Raw genomic sequence first — 17426 nt, 5'->3', positions numbered from 1 at the left:
TCTTTATCCATCCTTTTACAGCTCTCCATTTCTTCTGCCTTGCTCACCTCTCTCTCTCTCTCTCTCTCTCTCCCCTCGTCTTTCACCTTGCTCACATCACAAGCTCATAACTTGATTTGGCTCTTCTCGTCTTCTTCCTTTCTCTACTATCTTTACTTTCTTGTCTGACTTTGGGGCTTCTGTTTATCGGCCGTCGGTCAGGCTGTACACCCAGCCGTCTGTTTGTCTGGCTGCTTGCAGTGTAAATGCCACTGAGAGCGACAGGGGGAGAGACGGGGAGAGAGAGAGGGCAAACACATGGAGATGCAGATGGACACACACACACACACAGTCACACACTCCCTCGCCCCAACGTGCCACCACACACACTCTCTCCCTACTTTATCAGCAGAATGAAAGTGCTTTCTGGCGGTATTTGAATGAGACAGAAAAGAGCCCTATTCAGCCCCTCTGCCCGGCTTTTATTAACACTGCGCATCACTGAGGCGACATAAGCCTCCCCTCCCACACACACACCCCCTGTCTGTCTCCACACACACACAGACACACAAGCAGAGGGGGGTCTCCTGTTCAGGTATGATGATGCCCCCTCCTTGCTTTTTTCCCTGTCCCTTTTCTCTCATCCCTCTTTTTCGTTGGCTCCTCCTCACTCAGGGGCTTTTGTTACCTCACCCCCTCCTCCTCTCCCTTTTCCACCACACCTCCTCCCTCCTCTCACTCTCTCTCCCCCCCTCTCTCTCCCTCTCTCTCTCTCTCTCTCTCTCTCTCTGTCTGTTTGCCTCTGCCGCTGAATGGAAATACGCACAGATGCGTAAAGGGGCGATCAAACTCCACATATCCACCGGTGGCAGCGGCAGCATCACGACCCCTTCTCTCAGGACAAGAGGACTGAGCAGGGGACAAACTACTATTTTGGACAATTGTTCAGGCCTTGAGCAGAGGCGATGTGAAGCACAAGCCTGGAGCCCACCTGTTTGAAGCCGGACCCTGTGTGCTCGGATCACCCGGCGGGGCTGAGGAGCTCCAGCAGCCCGGCCAAGGGACGCAAGGGGTGCGGGCACAGAGGCGCCGTGTTCCGGATCGGTTGCATGGATGCTCGCTTCTCTTTCTTTCTTTCTCTTTCTTTTTTTTTTTTCCCCTCTCCCTCTCTCTCTCTCTCTCTGCTGTTGCTTGTCTGAGGCGATCCAGAAATAGCAGCAGCCCGTCTAGAGGTTGTGTGAGGGAGCGTCTGATGAGGTTTATTTGCGGTACTTCAGTTTTCAGCGACAAATTTGCCCGTTTTGTGTGATATTTTTTACGCGTCTCTCCGTCGCCTCTATTTTGAGTTTCCAGCCTTGATGCCACTTAGTCTGCCGGAGTCGCACTAATTAGCGTCTTGATTGACAGCTCGGTAATTGGATTTATTTCATATCCGCTCCTTGAAGTTGTGAAGCCTCTTAATGCGCGACGGGAATGGTTTCTCGGGCTTAATTTCTGTAGAAAACAATAATAACATACCTACTCTAGACTTGTAGGGAGACTTGCGGGGCTTTATTCTTATTCTAATGCAGTCATTTGACAAATTTTCAATCCTCTTCCAAGTAATTCATGGATCCTATTAGAGCCTAGAATACAGAACAGGATGTGTGTATCCAGCAGAAGTGATTATTTTATATTTCTCAAGTATGTTGCACAGAACTTATTGCTAAAAACATATTGAGACTCACTCTTTCTCAGTTTTTTTTTTTTTTTTTTTATCAAGCCTAACATACCTTGTTTCAGGAATATTCCAGAAACAAATGTCCAAATGTGGCAGAATGAGGAGGTTGTCCACACTGGTATCAAAGATGTGACTCTTCATTAAAGGAAAACAAGCTGTTTGCTCTGTGGAACATGTGAAACCATCACTCTGTCTGACAGGTTTTCTTTTTTTGGAAAACTGGTTTCATAAAAAAAAAATGTGTGAATCTGAGTTTGCAGCATGTGGTGCCCATCCAACAGTCCAACAGGTGCCTCAGAGCTCATTGGTGGAAGAGTTGACCCCTCCTCTTGAAGAACAAATTATTACATCCTAACCTTTGGATTTACTCTGATACAAAATGCCTGGCTGAATTTTCTTTTGGCAGGCTTTGAGGCACTGGTGTGATCTTCTCAGAGGAAAAGAAAAAGAGAAATTCCAAAACTTTCATTCAAAACATATAAGAAGAAAATCAGGTTTGAATTTATTAAAACACACATCACACAGGCCGGAGAGTGCAGAGTAGCCTGAATGTTTCAAAATAAGTATAAATTGGACCAAAAACAATTTGGAGATAATATAGATTTGAACTGAATTTCCAATTTTCACAGATGCTTGTTGCCAAGGAGGAAACTATTATTATACTATTACTATACTAATTATTATATTTCAAATGAACATATAAGAATGTATTTTTGTAACATTTTGGTCTTTATTCTGTTAGTATAGACACCCGGGTGAGTGCTTTTCTTTCTTTCTTTCTTTTTACAAGGCTTAGACATCCGTGCCCTTGGAGCTGAAGCTGAAGGGAGGGAAAGTGATTAACCTGTGTTTGATGAGATGACGATTTAAAAATATAAAAGGAAGTATGGATATGTAGGGATCAAAAATGACCAACTTGTGCTGTTATCCAGTATCCGAAAAGGGGCTTTCTGTGACTTCACCATCTAGAAGGTGGCAGTGTATGAAGGTTAACAAGTCAAGATTCTTCAGATTCTTACCAAAAAGGCACCGGTTGTGCCGGGGTTGTTCAGTCTGATCGCCACGACACAAGAGCTGCACAGTTGGAGATCCAGCCACCTTGGAGACAACACTGTGGGAATAAAAAGCCCAGTTCTGTGTTTTGGGGGTGGGTGTCCCACCTGTTGCCACACCTCAACACCAAATTGCTTCACTCATCTTTGCTGAGGCTTCTCTCCCTCTGACCGGCACACTGTCTGTCCTCTAGTCAGTCCTTTCGTCAGTCCTCGGCCCAGTATGACGCAGTATCCCCAGTATACTCAGTATACAGGGCCCAGTGTTGTCTTCTATCAGTGTCCTTCTCTGTGGGAGCTGTTGTCCTTTGCCTGCTGTTATCCTGTTTTCCAGTGTGACAGGCCCCAGGGGGGTTTATTTTAATGTCTTTCCATTTATCATCTGACTGTTTCGGTGTATGTGTCTATGTGTGTGTGTGTGTGTGTGTGTGTTTCCCTGCTCTTAAAATCCAGTTTTCCCAATGCCCAGTGCGCTGTATGGCTTTTTATTCCTATCTGACTGTACTGATGGTTCATATAGGGATGGAAGCCATGCACCGCGCTGGGAGCACAGCGCACTGGACCATGGACTCAAGCTCTGCTACCATACACACACACACACACACACAGACACACACACAAAACTATGTATGTATAAGCACACTCTCAAGAGCCTTCATGCTTACAGAAGGCAATAAATGCATGCACACATTCAGGAGACCGTGAAGCGAAAACCTGTCACGCACACACAGAAATATGGATGCACATACACTGCACACATGAACATGCATTCATTTGAGCGTATGCATGTGATAGGTATGCATATGTATGGTGCATGCCTTACTCATAGACACATTCAGGACAGAAATGGTCCCTTGGTCCCATCAGGCCCCGACTGCAGCGAGTCAGTCTGAAGCTGTCTGCCTGTATCAGCTGACAGACGGCTCTCTGAAGTGAAACACACACATCTGCCAGAGAATCCCAACAAGATTGATAAGGATCACAACAGAGCAGAATGGAAAATTTTATTGAACTGAAAGTAACCAAAGTTGATTTGGACCGAGGAGGCAGAACTTGTTGTGGGGGGATCGCGTAGGCCCGTCGCAAAATGACAAGATGAAGAACTCATTCAGTCGTGGTCTTTTACCCACTTAAGAGACTATCCCAGCATGCACTGAAAGGAAGGCAGTGAAATGGTCGATAGCCATATTCTCACATCTGAAGCCAGTTTAGTTCTAAGTCCTCCTGACATAGTTGAATCAAATTTAAGATCTTTTTAATAGTGCTCCAGTTTCCAGTTCCATAAAAACAATATATTGATAATACCCTCTTAACGGGACAGGATCACATCACTGAGCAGGACTGTATCGGTGTCAGAGGAAAACATTTTCCATAGAAAAAGACAGCATCAACCCATAAAACCCATAGAAAGTGAAACTTTGCTTTTCTATCATGGTGTGAAATGACCTTCTACGAGTTCATTGCTCGGAGGCATACAGGCATACATTTGTCAATTGTGCTTCTGCTTCAGATGACTTGAAATCATAAAGGTGGAAACTTACAGGAACTCTTCTGTTTCTAGATTAGAGAATACTCCCTCTCAGACATGACCGCTGAGCCAGGTGATTTTGCCAGATAAAGTTAGTCAGTCATCTCATATTCCTGTGGACACTGGAGGATCCATTCACCATCATAACAGACTGAATTATGTACAATAACCCATAAATGCTATAAATGCTTTTCTTATTTGTCTGGGACACTCATTCTGTCATTAAAAAAAACATATTACAAGAGAAAATGACACAAATCACTGATATGTATCAAATATGAAGTCCTCATAAAAATTATTCTGTCACTTTTGCGTCATGGGACTGTGGCTCTGACCTTAAGCTCTGTAAATGACTTCACTGGTACTCGTGCGTTGTTTTATTTAAGCTTTACATCACGCTGCACAGAGCACCATACTTCAAACCTAACTACTGCATCGTAATGTATGTTTTTTAACCTTCCACATTCAAGGCAGCCTCCATATGGCAGCCCCCAGCTTCCATTCATTACAGTATGGTGTGAATATGAACCTGAAATTGTCTCGAGTTAGGTAATCCATCACACCGGATTCTAGGTCATGATTTATTTATGCCACATATTACATTACCGTTGTGTGGTAATGCAGCTGAAAGTGTGGAGTGATTTTAAAAAGTCAAAGTAGTGAGAGTGGGCCGTTCAGGTGGTGGAAGGAAACTACAAGCCTGAGTTTATAGCATCTTTCTCGGAGTGGTTGGTGGTTGATTTGTACTAAATCAGAGGAAACATTTACAAAATCTGGTATCTGGTTTCACACTTCTGAACTCCTTCTGTAAACACTTCAAATATAAACAGAAGAGTCTATTTTGTTGCCAGGTGGTTGCGTGGCCACCCAGCATGAGCGTCTCTTTTATGAAACCTTGTGAATGTAGTTATTAACGTGTCACGGCGAAAAACTGTCAGAGCTGAAGATGACGTTTTAATATCAGGAGCATGAGGAGCTGGAACAGAGACAATGCCCCCCTCACTGGCCTCTCTCGCACACCTCTCGAACACCTCACATGTTGTAGTTAAGCCTCACATATAGCACAACACCGCCCCTCAGTGTCCAAAATCTGGTATTGTGTTGCCCCCCCTTGCGGGACTGCACTTGAGCATCTGTCGTTCTCAGTGCACAAGTCGACAGTGGGTTAGTTGCTGCTTTGTGTGCACAAGAGGGCTCTATTTTCGCGAACCAAACCAACCATAAGACATACACACCAGAAGTGGAAGTTCAGTGGCTCACAAGTATCTACTTCTGAAATTGGGGAAATTGTCAGACCCAAAATGCAGGTAACAGGAACATTTATACGCTGTTGAACAATAACAATACAATAATTATTGGCCTACTATTATAAGGACTGAATTGTATGCCAGGCTCACATGGACCTCCATCATCTGAGGCAAGCTTTGACATAAATAGATGCAACCAGATTTTTAACAGGAAACTAAAGGAGCTGTGATTTTACTGTGACAAATTTCTCATCAGAGCAATTCCAATCTTTGAAAGTTTGCACGATTTGATAAAAGATCAACATTGTGGAAATAAGTGCATGCACTTTCTTGCGACTAGTGGAGAAGATTGACACCACTCTGTTTGTATATTAAATACTGTTTGTAATTTATCTGCCAAAATATTGTTAGTTTAGCATAGCATGAAGACTGGACACAACACATTATATCTCTTTAGTTCAATTCGTACAAAAACTAAAGAATAGAAACAGTTTTGTGTGGGGTTATGTGATGGATTATTTCTTGGCCGGGTGCAGAGACTTCCTGACGTCTTAGTGGTTGCCTGGCAACTTCATAGTTACACGACAGAACTCCAAGGAAACTAATAAAGATGGAACATCATGACATCATCACGCCAACAGTCTAATGCTCTGCTTGAGTCCAGACTTTGGTGCCAATTCTATTGATGCCTAAGAAATACACTAAAACAACAACACATGTCTATGTGGAATGACTTTTGATGAGGAAATGGGTCTACTAAAAGAAGACACTTCAGAGAATAGAAGACACAGTGATTTTTCCAAATGTGCACATTTATTTAACTGCTGTCAGTCTCCAAAGAGTATTCAAACATGATTGTAGACATACTTCACAGGGCTCATCCAAGTCAAAGTATCAAGAGTGGCACCAATGTATGTTCACATGCTGCACCGTGATGTAATGACCCTTCCTTTTCTGGTTTTCAAAGAAACCAACAGCAGATAAATAAATGCACACATCTGAAACAAAAAATTAGTCTGAAGTGTGTTATTGTATTTGGTAGAGGCCCGTCTTCATCAAAGGTCAAACCATGTTGAATTTTAGTGTGTTTCTATATACTTTCATCAGTCATGACTCTTCTTTCTTTATTGTTTCCTTGCAGGACTCCAGGAAGTCAGTATTTTCATTACTTTTTTACCCTTTGACAGAGCCAGGCTCTCTGTTTCTTGCTTTTTAAACTCTTTGTGTTAAGATAAATGAATCTGCTTTACTTATAAGGTCAATATGATTAATTTGGTGGCAAACAGTTACCTATTTGCACATCCAGAGGATGTAAAGCAACACTAACAATTATTTGGAGTCCAATTTCCATCTACCTGATGAATGTTAAGTCAAGTATTCACTTCAATTGGGGTTTTGTTTCTGTCTCCACTATTATAAAACTGAACCAGAACGATCTCTATCACATCTTGTTGCATGATGTAGGCACACACCAACATTTTAAACCGGCACAGGAGAGGAAATACTCTTAGTACACTGTAGGACATAAATATAGAGCCCTGATATCGACAAAATAAGGAAATATTGGATTTCCACGTTAAAATACTGCTCTAAACTTTAAGCTGAGATGGTGACAGGTAGTCAGGTCTGTATATATATATACACTACTCACAAAAAGTTAGGGATATTCAGCTTTCAGGTGAAATTTCAGGATGAACCTAAAATGCATTCTAACCTTTCCAGGTGAACTTAATGTGACTTTCTCTAAACCTTTGAATGCACATGTCCAACTGTTCAGTGTCTCAGTACTTTTTGCACAAGTTGCTGTTCTCTAACAAGAAGCTTAACAGCAACATTCACAACAGGTTTGATCCATGAATCCACCAATACATTTCCTGCTTCAGGTAGAATTGGTATTTAAACAGTCCTCCTCATCGTGCTGTTCACATTCTGACATCATGAGACCAAGACGACACCTAACAGTTGATCAGCAGCACCTCAACACTGGAGGCTTCAAACAGGAAGTCCTCAGACGGAGGTGTTCACTGAGCTTAGAGGGTCACAGAGTGTCATCAGGAGGTTGGAACAGTGATACAGAGACTGGAAGAGTCACAGAAAGGAGAGGAGTGGACGTCCTTTGGCCACATCCCAATTTATTGAGACACTGAAAATGTTTTGTTGTGGTATACCTACCACTGTTGTTAGATTTTCTTCAAATAAATTGTGTAAGATGAAGAAATGACCATTGCATGCTTCTACTTAAATGCCCTACTTTGATGATATAATATCACTGTAGCATTCACTTTTTACATTTTCCATATATTTCACATGAAAGTCGAATATCACTAACTTTTTGTGAGTAGTGTATATATATGTGTGTGTGTGTGTGTGTGTGTGTGTGTGTGTGTGTGTGTGTGTGTGTGTGTGTGTGTATGTAGTGCTGCAGAGCCTGCAGTGCTCATATTAGCAGCGAAGAAGAAGAAGCGGACGTGACGTCGGAGTCCTGCCTCCAAAACAACCGGGTTCCTCATCTCTGTGTTATGAAAGCTGCACAGCCAAGTGTTGGGTAACTGCAGTTTCTCCACCTTTACACTAAAGCATGCGGAGAGCTGAGGGACTTCCGCCAGTGTAGTTTTACCAAGAGACACTTTTAAAAAGAGTTATTCTTGATTTAGAGAAGTTTGACGGAAAGACGGCATGGCGAAGCGGAGGGAGAGTGCAGACACCGGGGCCCATACAAAGAGACTGAAGCAGCTGCTGAAGGCAAAGAGCAGCGCAGCAAAAGCGAGAGCGAAGAAGAATGATGCAGGTAATGCATCCGAGAAATGAATGAGAAAACAATATGTAGCTTCCTAACTTGTGTTTATCACCATTTATCACCAGTATAAGGTGTTGGTGATGTAGGATCAACGATACATTTTAATGCCTGTACCATCAGCCATAGTAAGCCTGTCTAATGTAATTATATAGAATGATACGGCAAATATATGTGCGTGTGTGTATGTAAAACACACATAAAAATAGGAAACAGATGTTCAATGCAAGAAACGTTGCCTTGTTTTCACTTGTTATGAATTACATCAATTATAAAACGTTCATTTATGTAAAAGAAAACCTTCAATGACTTGTTTGTGTTGGTTAATAGCAACAGATTGTCAGAAATGAATTGATTTGAACAACAAAATGTGGTGCAGTGATATGATATAAATACAGGTTGTCGTTACAATATGGTTTCACTGAAAGTTGATAGGTGATACTGGTTTATTGTCTGACCCTAGAGAGTGATGAGCCAGTGTATTTAGAGAGAAATCACTGATTATTCTGACCTCAGTATGGAGTATCAGAATAACTGGATGTCTTCAGTGGTCCAGAATCCTCATATTTTCATTATGGTTTGATTTGTGTTCATACATGTAGCTGCTTTATTATTGTTGCCACTAAAAAGACTTTTTCGGAGCAGCCAAAGTGCAGGTGCATGTTTGGCTGATGTGGATCTGCTGACCCAGATACACATCTGTGCTCCACTTCATCAAAGCATGAAACCTGTGAATTTTTCCATAAATGTGATACCAGGGGACCATTTCTATTCTTAGTGTGTGTTTGTGTAGAGCATGCACAATACATTTACATACACACATCTGCCTCTCTCATTTCCCATTTTTATTTGATTGTGTCTGTATTTGTCTTTAAATGCACTTTGAGGCATTGCTGTACTCTCTTCAGAAAACAAGTGCGGCAGGATAACCTCAAATAGTGTGTTCAATCAGCAGCATTATTGGTAACGGGCTGTATTTACTATAATAAAAATGAGACTACGGTTGAGGTAATTTACATAAACTGCTCTGCTTCCTGTTGTGAGGAGGACCTCAGCCACCGCTGTGTTAATTCGTGTTTGACCCCCTGTAGAAAATTATCTTTTCCTATGACCTGTTGGCAGAAATGCTTAAGAGCTTTAGGACAAAAAAACAGCACCTTTTTACTTTTTTCAACAGGGTTCAGACAAAATGTTGAAAGTTTGGAAAATGCTTAATTTTAATGATTATGTTTTTAAGGTTAGGAATATGTTTGTATGTTTGGAATATACTTAAAAATGCTTGATTTTACAATATAATCTGGTGTTTCATTGACACAATCACTCATGTAAACCAAAAAATCTTTTCATTTCAAATTTTAAAAATTTCAAATGACATGACAAATGACAATATTTCAAATATCATATTTGATCCTGGCGTCTCAGAACTGATAATAATCAATAATCCTGATCAAAACATAAAATTAAAGCTAATACAAAGGCAAGATAGTTCATGAAATTCGTTAATGCTAAATATAGAAGCTTTAGATGACAATGACTTTAACTATAAAATGCATAAAAAGTGTGAAGCTGAAAACTGAAAACCTTAAAGTATCCCTTTACACCACTAAATTTTCCAGACAATGACCCTACAGAGGAAGAGGAGAAGCTTGAGAGGAAGGTCAAACCCAAACCACGCTCCTCCAGGAAACGAGCTGCAGAGAACGCCGCCTCTGCCACTGCTGTCAAAACCAGTGAATACTTCCAGTCACCAGTGAAGGAGGAGGAGAGTGACAGTGAGGACGACTTTGATATGGTGACCTCAGCAGCTCCCGTGGGTATGGTGAAGGCCAAGAAGACAGAGAAAGAAGAAGTGGAGGAGGAAGACGACGACAGTGAAGAAGAGGAGGATGATTGGGAGGAAGTGGAAGGTAAGTGAGGGATCAGCAGAAAACAGGTGTTAGCTTGTTGTGTATGATACTACATTTTTAACTCTTAACGTTTACATAAAAAGTCAGAAAACATTACTTTCACAAGGTAGATAGCAATGTTGGGAGGAAAGTGACAAATGGAAATGACTGTATGTGTGTGTGTGTGTGTGTGTGTGTTTGTGTGTGTGTGTGTGTGTGTGTTTGTGTGTTGATCAGAGCTGGATGCGCCGCTCGGTCCAGCACCAGAAGCCGTCCTGCCCTCTGAGCCAGTTGAGATAGAGATTGAGACCCCAGAAGTCAGGAAAAAGTAAGTGGACATTAATGTTCGTGTGTATTCAGAACATACATGTAAAATATTATTTTGCAGTGATTTTATCATTTATAGTTGCAAAATTATTATAATAAATGTAATTGAAATAAAATGGATCAAATAAAGTTCCAAGCAACATTAGAAAACACCTTTGTTATTGAAAAGAAAATGTTCTTAAGGCACTCTTAGGAACAGAAAAGATAGTCAGTATTAGCCTCTATTTAGTCACACTTTCTTGATGTTCTCCTATAGAATGCCTGAAGAGTGCTTCTTTTTCTATGACCAGGTTTTGAATTTACAAAAGAACCTCAAGTTCTGTGAACTTACTTTCACTTCAATGTGACATGATTGAGCACACAGCAACTATGTATTTTTTTGTTTTTATTTTAATTTCTATCTATCTGAATTCATTCAATCCAACCTGCCGACACTCTGCATCTTCATGGAATATTTAGGGAAGCAAATTCTCAGATTTCAAACATACACTCGCATTTTCAACAGCCAACTAGTTTGTTTGTGTATATGTATTTTAGATTTGTGAATATACTATGTGGAGAAAACGTCTGCCTGCTTTAATCTACCAATCATAATTTGTTATTGATCAGGAAAAAGAGGAAGGCGGAGTTTGAGACATATTTGAGGCGGATGATGAACCGATACAAGAAGGACCTGCTGGAAGACACACACAAGGTGAAAACAGATCGAACCCTCCTGCTCTTCTCACCGCTGTTTCTCAATCCTGTCGCTGATGCAAAGTCACCACTGTGGGATTTCGGTTATTAATCCTCTGATTGGCCTCTCAGGTCCACCTCATGTGCCTGATAGCCAGTGGGATGTTCCGCAACCGTCTGTGCAGTGAACCAGACCTGCTGGCCATCACCCTGTCGCTGCTGCCCAGCCATTTCAGCATGGTCGCCAAGGAGCGCATCGACCAGAACTACCTCTCTGGACTGCTCAAATGGTGTGTGCTTGTTGAAATCTGAAATATGACATGTGCGTAGGTGCCTGGGGCTGCTTTTTACGCCACAATGTGTAAAACAGAGTGTTAACAGGTTAACGGCTTCATCAGCCTCACCTTATCAGTTAATATCAACTTGTTGAAATCAACCACTCCCCCTCTCTTACTTGTCAGGTTCAGAGTAACGTTCACTCTTAACCCCAGTCTTCCTCGAGAGGAGCGACCGGACCCCCGGGCTCTGCTGGAGCGGCGCCTTGCCAGCCTGTCAGCAAGAGACCACCAGGAGATGACTCATGTTGGTGTTTTGGCATAAGTCTAGTCCATTTAATGATGTAAAATGATGTAAAATGAGTGCAGCGTTTGAGTGAGAAAAAATTGGTCAAGTAATTCTGCTCCTTTGTGTTTTGTGTCTCCTGTAGCTGTTCCTGTTGGCCCTGAGGTCTCTGCAGCTCTCCTGCCGATTGGTTCTTTCTTTGCAGCCGATTCCTCTCAAACCTCCGTCCGCCAAGGTGCTGATAATCTGTTATGGAGCCCATTAGAAGATACTGATGTATTTACAGCTGCAACACATAGTCAAGGACTGCAGTTAAATGTGCACAGAATTATTTGTTCATCCATGGAAACAGAGGATTTGAAGGGCAGGTTTAAACAGGTTAATCTGAAAGAGATCACTTGTATACATGAAATCACTAAAAGTGTCATATGTGGATATCTTCTTTTTAGTCATACTGTAATTTCTATCATTTTAAATGAATTTACCTCCTCTGCAATCTTTTGGGAATCCATGCTCTGTACTGTAGGCATTTTCATTTCTAATTAGCAAAGCTCATCAGTGAACACCCTCTGTTATTGTACAAAATGCACACATGATATTACCTCTGCATAAATCTGTGCATCTTCTGTTCATTTACACTTAATCTAAATGTCTCTTTGTCTTCTCTCAAGGGAAAAGAGGCTAAAACATCTGCTGGTTCACGTGGAAAGAGCAAAACAGGACAGGAAACCTCCAAGACAACCTCCCCTGAGCCGAAGGTCTCTCCTGGCACTAAGAGACCAGCAGGAGGGGGACAAACCAAAGGAGACAGAGGAGGAAAGAAAGCAAAGAGGAGAGAAATAAAGGAGGAGGATGATGAGGAAGAGGAGAAGGCTATAACATCAGGAGGGCAGAGACCAAAGAACTCAAAACGCCGCAGCATCGCCTCAAAAGTCAGCTACAAGGAGGAGAGCAACAGCGATGGGGAAATGGAGGACGAGAGGCTTAGCGATGAGGACGATTTTCAGGCATCCAGTGAGGAGGACAGTGTGGATTCAGAGAGCGACGCTACATCCACAAAGAAGAACAAGGGGAAAGGGAAGAACAAAGTGAAAGTGGCCAACAGTAAGAATACTGCAGCTCAGAAGAGAAGGAGTGTTGGAGGGAAAAAACAGGTAACGGAGGAGGACCAGGAATGTGAGGAAGATGATGACAAACGAGAAGGAACGACGAGCAACGGAACAAAGAGAAGGAGCGGGAGAAAGAGAGAGGGGCCTGGAGCAGATGAGTGGCTGGAGGTGTTTCTGGAAAAAACGTCCTCCTGGGTTTGCGTGGATGTGGAGCACGGCGTTGGGATGCCTCACCTCTGCTCCCAGAATGCAACAGCACCACTCACGTACGTTGTGTCGGTGGACGGGGGCGGGTTCGTGAAGGACCTAGGAAAGAAGTATGATCCCACGTGGATGACGTCATCCAGGAAGAGACGAGTGGATGAAGAATGGTGGGAGGAAACACTTGAGCCGTTCCTGGGACCCGAGGACGAGAGGGACAGAAAGGAGGACAAGGAGGTGAGACAGACAGATCCAAAGATTTATGGTATACACATCCATCCATCCTCCAAGACAGTAACCGCTCTAAGAGCTCAAACACACAGAAACATATATAAAACTCTTAATTTGTTGATATTTTTTGGAGACACATTTTTCATTCAGTTATTACTATTTAGAGTGTCTTGTTGATGGTGTTAGGTGTGTGTCTCCCTGAGTGAAACATTAAAGGAAAACACACTTTTCAAGAAAGTGGCCTCCTAGTCAACGTACGCATTAAGTAGTGAGGGTAGAAGGACTGTTGGCTCTGGTGCCCCATGAAAACATATTGACTTTTATCATGTAAAATTATAGTAGATGACAAATTTTGTCTACATTAATATTTTTTTTGTTGTTTTTCACCAGATTCTTCTTACAACTAAAAGCTAGCTTTATTGAGTTTTCTTCTTTATTTATGAGTGTTCAGGCCACTTCTCTTAGGTCCATGTTTTTACTGTATGGTTGTGTTTAATGCTAATCACCCCAAATCACTGAGAAGAATATGTATTCTATTGGATTTCACGTGCATGGAGCACTGGACACGTGATGTCCCTTCAACACACGGCTGATGTTTTAATTCATAAATTGACTAATGTGCCAAATTCTCAAATGCCTTTTCTCTTCCTCTTTAAATAGTAAAAGATGATGGAGAGTGGGTCTCACATCAAAAGGACTCCCTGAGTAACCCAGAGTAAAGTCTCAATCAAAGCATGAAAAGATTTGATCATTTTTGGCTACAAATGATGAAATCATATGAAAGTTTCTGGTTCATTCACTGTTCCCTCTTGTGCGAGCAAGAAGTTCATATTTCTCTGATATTTCTTCACAACTAGTTTAACACTTCTTTATACGTATCACCATTCTTCTCTCTGTGCTGTCTGTTGTCCATCCAGCTCCAGAATAAGCTGCTGAATAAACCTCTGCCGATCTCAGTAGCGGAGTATAAGAACCACCCGCTGTATGCCTTAAAGAGGCACCTGCTGAAATATGAAGCTATCTACCCCTCAACAGCTGCCGTGCTGGGATACTGCAGAGGAGAACCAGTTTACTCCAGGTCAGTGGTAGAACAGTCTGCTGTGAATACATTTGAATTTTAGTATAAGTATAATCTGTTAATGTGGATTTGTAACAGACTATGAAAGAAGTCTGTTACAAATCCTCTTATTTCTACGGAATTCAAATGCTGTGTCCCAGTTCAGGAGCCGGATCCTCCACAGTCTGCTTTACTAGATCAGATACAACTGAATCGATAAGGTCTGTCACCATTTCAACACTGCCAAAAGTGTGAAAAATGCAGACTTATTTGTTGTGACATTGACTGGCAGATATATAGTCTGCTGCCCACGATCTAATAGGTTTGTACGAAAGTACACTGGTCAGGTGTTTAGCATTGATGCACCTAAATGCAGCTTGAGTTTTGATCTCTAGGAGGTTTTACCATCTTGTCATAGGAGGAAGAGCAGGTTCGGCCTGGACCTGTGATGCTCTGGAGGACACACAATCATTGGCCGTGTGTGTAGGAGGTTCAGTTGAATCAGGACTCAGAATTAAATTTTGCTGTGAGCATCGGTGTCCATGTGGTGGTGCTATTTGATTGCTTATTCTGTCGCGTGCTTTAAGCTGTGGCTGTTGTCTGTTGATGTTTGTTAGGCACTGCTCACAAATGAAAATGCATCTTTAAATACAAGCAAAACGCGGGCTAAAGCCATGAGCAAAGCGTTACATTTTTGAGGCAAGTGGGAATATCTGCATGTTAAATGAAACATTTCTCATTGTTCTTTTCATGTGTAAATCATCTTACTTACTTCATCATCTCTCAGGGATTGTGTGCACACCCTCCACTCCAGCGACACATGGCTCAAAGAAGCACGAACTGTCAGACTAGCAGAGGAGCCGTACAAGGTGAGAACGATTACTACACTTAGTTCTCTCTCAGTTTGTCTGTTTTTGTTCCTTTCTAACATAATCCCACTCTAGTCTCTCGCCAAATCAGTTCAGCAACCACCAAACACACAGTTTTAACCACCACTCTTCTGTTAGAAACTCATTTCTAGCATTAAAGTGAATGATATGAGCTGTGAAAATGAAAATGAGCCTCAACTGATATTGAAACCGCAATCGCTGTGTTTGGTTTGTTGTAGGATCTGAACTGAGTGGATAATGAGACAAAGATGTGTAATCATGCCACTGTGTCACTCCATTACAGATGGTGAAGGGCTTCTCTAATCGTTCCCGTAAGGCCAGGATGATGTGTGAGACGAAGGATCCCAATGACCTTGCTCTGTTTGGAGAATGGCAGACTGAAGAGTACCAGCCGCCTATAGCTGTGGATGGCAAGGTAACGGTCTGCATGGAAGGATAGCTGTCAGCAAATATTAGGATACAGCAGAGAAAAAAAGGAAACAAATCCCATAAACAACCAGTAATTTCAGAAGGAAATGTCAAGTCAAATATGTTTATGAATGAAGACATCAGAGGCGGAAAAATAATGACAAATGCACCAAGTTACCAAAGTTTTACAACAGTATTGTTTACATGTTGTCTGTGTCTGTCCCATTCAGGTTCCCCGTAATGATTACGGTAACGTCTACCTGTTTAAGCCCTGTATGTTACCTGTGGGCTGTGTTCACCTCCGGCTGCCCAACCTGCACCGCGTGGCCAGGAAACTAGACGTCGATGCTGCCCCTGCGGTCACGGGCTTCGACTTCCACGGTGGATACTCTCACGCTGTGTAAGATGACACTGAGAAACGTTCCGCTGGGACGGGATCAGTTAAAGGCAAAGAAGTACAGTAGATGAATGTGATCCATGCAGGAGTCTGTCAGTGTTTTCAGCCCCGCTCAAGTCTCAAGGTTTAAGGACTGTGTTTTTTACTGCTAGTGGTTTTAACAGTTCCTTTTATCTGACGTAGGGTTATTTTCAAAGTCCTTTAAGGACACACAATCTACGTCAGTATTTCATATTAAACATCCCTAAAAAAAAGACGTAAATCATGATCTTTGCCAAAATGTTTATGCTTAGTGTTGATGTGAATAGAAATATTGGCATACATTGCGTCATTCAATTTACTCATATACACATATACATATTTATACTCCTGTCTGCCTCCAGAATCCCAAATCCGTTGGGCTTATTGTTGGCTGAAAGGAAAATGGAGTTGTTATGAAAGCATATTAAATGTAGGGGGGAAAATATTTTCTTTGTGTGTGTGTGTTTCAGCACGGATGGCTACATTGTTTGTGAGGAGCATGAGGAGATTCTCAGAGCAGCCTGGGTGGAAGAACAAGAGCTTCAGAAGCAGAAGGAGAAAGAGGTTTGTGTGTGTGTGTGTTTCTTTGTCTGTCTGTGATAGTGTTCTTTTGTGAGGATTTTATTTATTGAACTTATTTGTGGATGATTGAGTAGAAGCAAATGACGTTCAGTGACCTTGCATGACTGATTTTGCAGTGATGGTGAGAACTTAAGTTATTAAGGGCCACATTTTTTTTCAACTTATTCTAAACCTGTTTGGCACCAAAACACCACATCACCTTTTTTTCTCTTCCACTTTCCAGAAAAAGGAAAAGAGGGCGATCTCCAACTGGACTCTGCTGGTGAAGGGGCTCCTGATCAGAGAAAGGCTCAAACAGCGCTACGGCAAGAAGAACCAGGGTCTGGGGAGCCTTGCTCACGGAGAGGGGACCGGTGGGCTTTCTTCTGATGAGGAGGCCGTTGAGAGTGGAAGTCCTGCAGCTAAGACGGCGTCTGAAACTCTGGCCATGTCCTGGCCCCAGAACAGGCAAGCAGAGGAGGACGGAGGGAGCATCAGCGGGCTGAAGAAGAAGACGACAAAACGAGAAAAGAGAGGACAAGAGAAACATTTGTTCCCCTTTGAGAAAGTGTGATGTCGGAGATCCCAAACTACACTTGAGTTTAGTAAAATCAAGGTTGATTACACACTCTGCTCTCAGAAAAGCACTTGGCTGACTGCTCCTGATATATACTGTGGAAGACGTTCACATACATTAAAGGCAGGATAAATTGTGCCTCAGCTGGAACCAATATGACATAAATCTTTGAGTTCGGTCTGTTTGGCTGTAACACTAAAGAAGA

General features: G+C 42.2%; 1 protein-coding gene across 1 annotated transcript; it reads left to right on the top strand.

Annotated features, from left to right (window-relative positions):
* Positions 1-8202: 8202 nt before the first annotated feature.
* On the top strand, positions 8203-17426 carry LOC139225173 (DNA repair protein complementing XP-C cells-like). The gene is made up of 14 exons (XM_070856185.1): positions 8203-8314; positions 9937-10227; positions 10444-10534; positions 11143-11227; positions 11341-11498; positions 11670-11790; positions 11915-12004; positions 12441-13316; positions 14228-14388; positions 15155-15236; positions 15541-15672; positions 15896-16065; positions 16554-16647; positions 16889-17426. Exons 1-14 carry the CDS (start codon positions 8203-8205, stop codon positions 17216-17218), a joined length of 2793 nt encoding a protein of 930 aa, XP_070712286.1. The 3' UTR covers positions 17219-17426.

Source organism: Pempheris klunzingeri, unplaced genomic scaffold (genome assembly GCF_042242105.1).
Source record: "Pempheris klunzingeri isolate RE-2024b unplaced genomic scaffold, fPemKlu1.hap1 Scaffold_74, whole genome shotgun sequence".
In the NCBI taxonomy this organism is placed as follows: Eukaryota; Metazoa; Chordata; class Actinopteri; order Acropomatiformes; family Pempheridae; genus Pempheris; species Pempheris klunzingeri.
This window is presented reverse-complemented; position numbering and strand designations above follow the sequence as displayed.

Coding starts and splice junctions, on each gene's coding strand:
- LOC139225173 (XM_070856185.1), top strand. CDS start 8,203: ATGGCGAAGCGGAGGGAGAGTGCAGACACCGGGGCCCATACAAAGAGA. Junction 10,535..11,142: donor ACCCCAGAAGTCAGGAAAAA/GTAAGTGGACAT, acceptor GTTATTGATCAG/GAAAAAGAGGAAGGCGGAGT. Junction 14,389..15,154: donor GGAGAACCAGTTTACTCCAG/GTCAGTGGTAGA, acceptor ATCATCTCTCAG/GGATTGTGTGCACACCCTCC.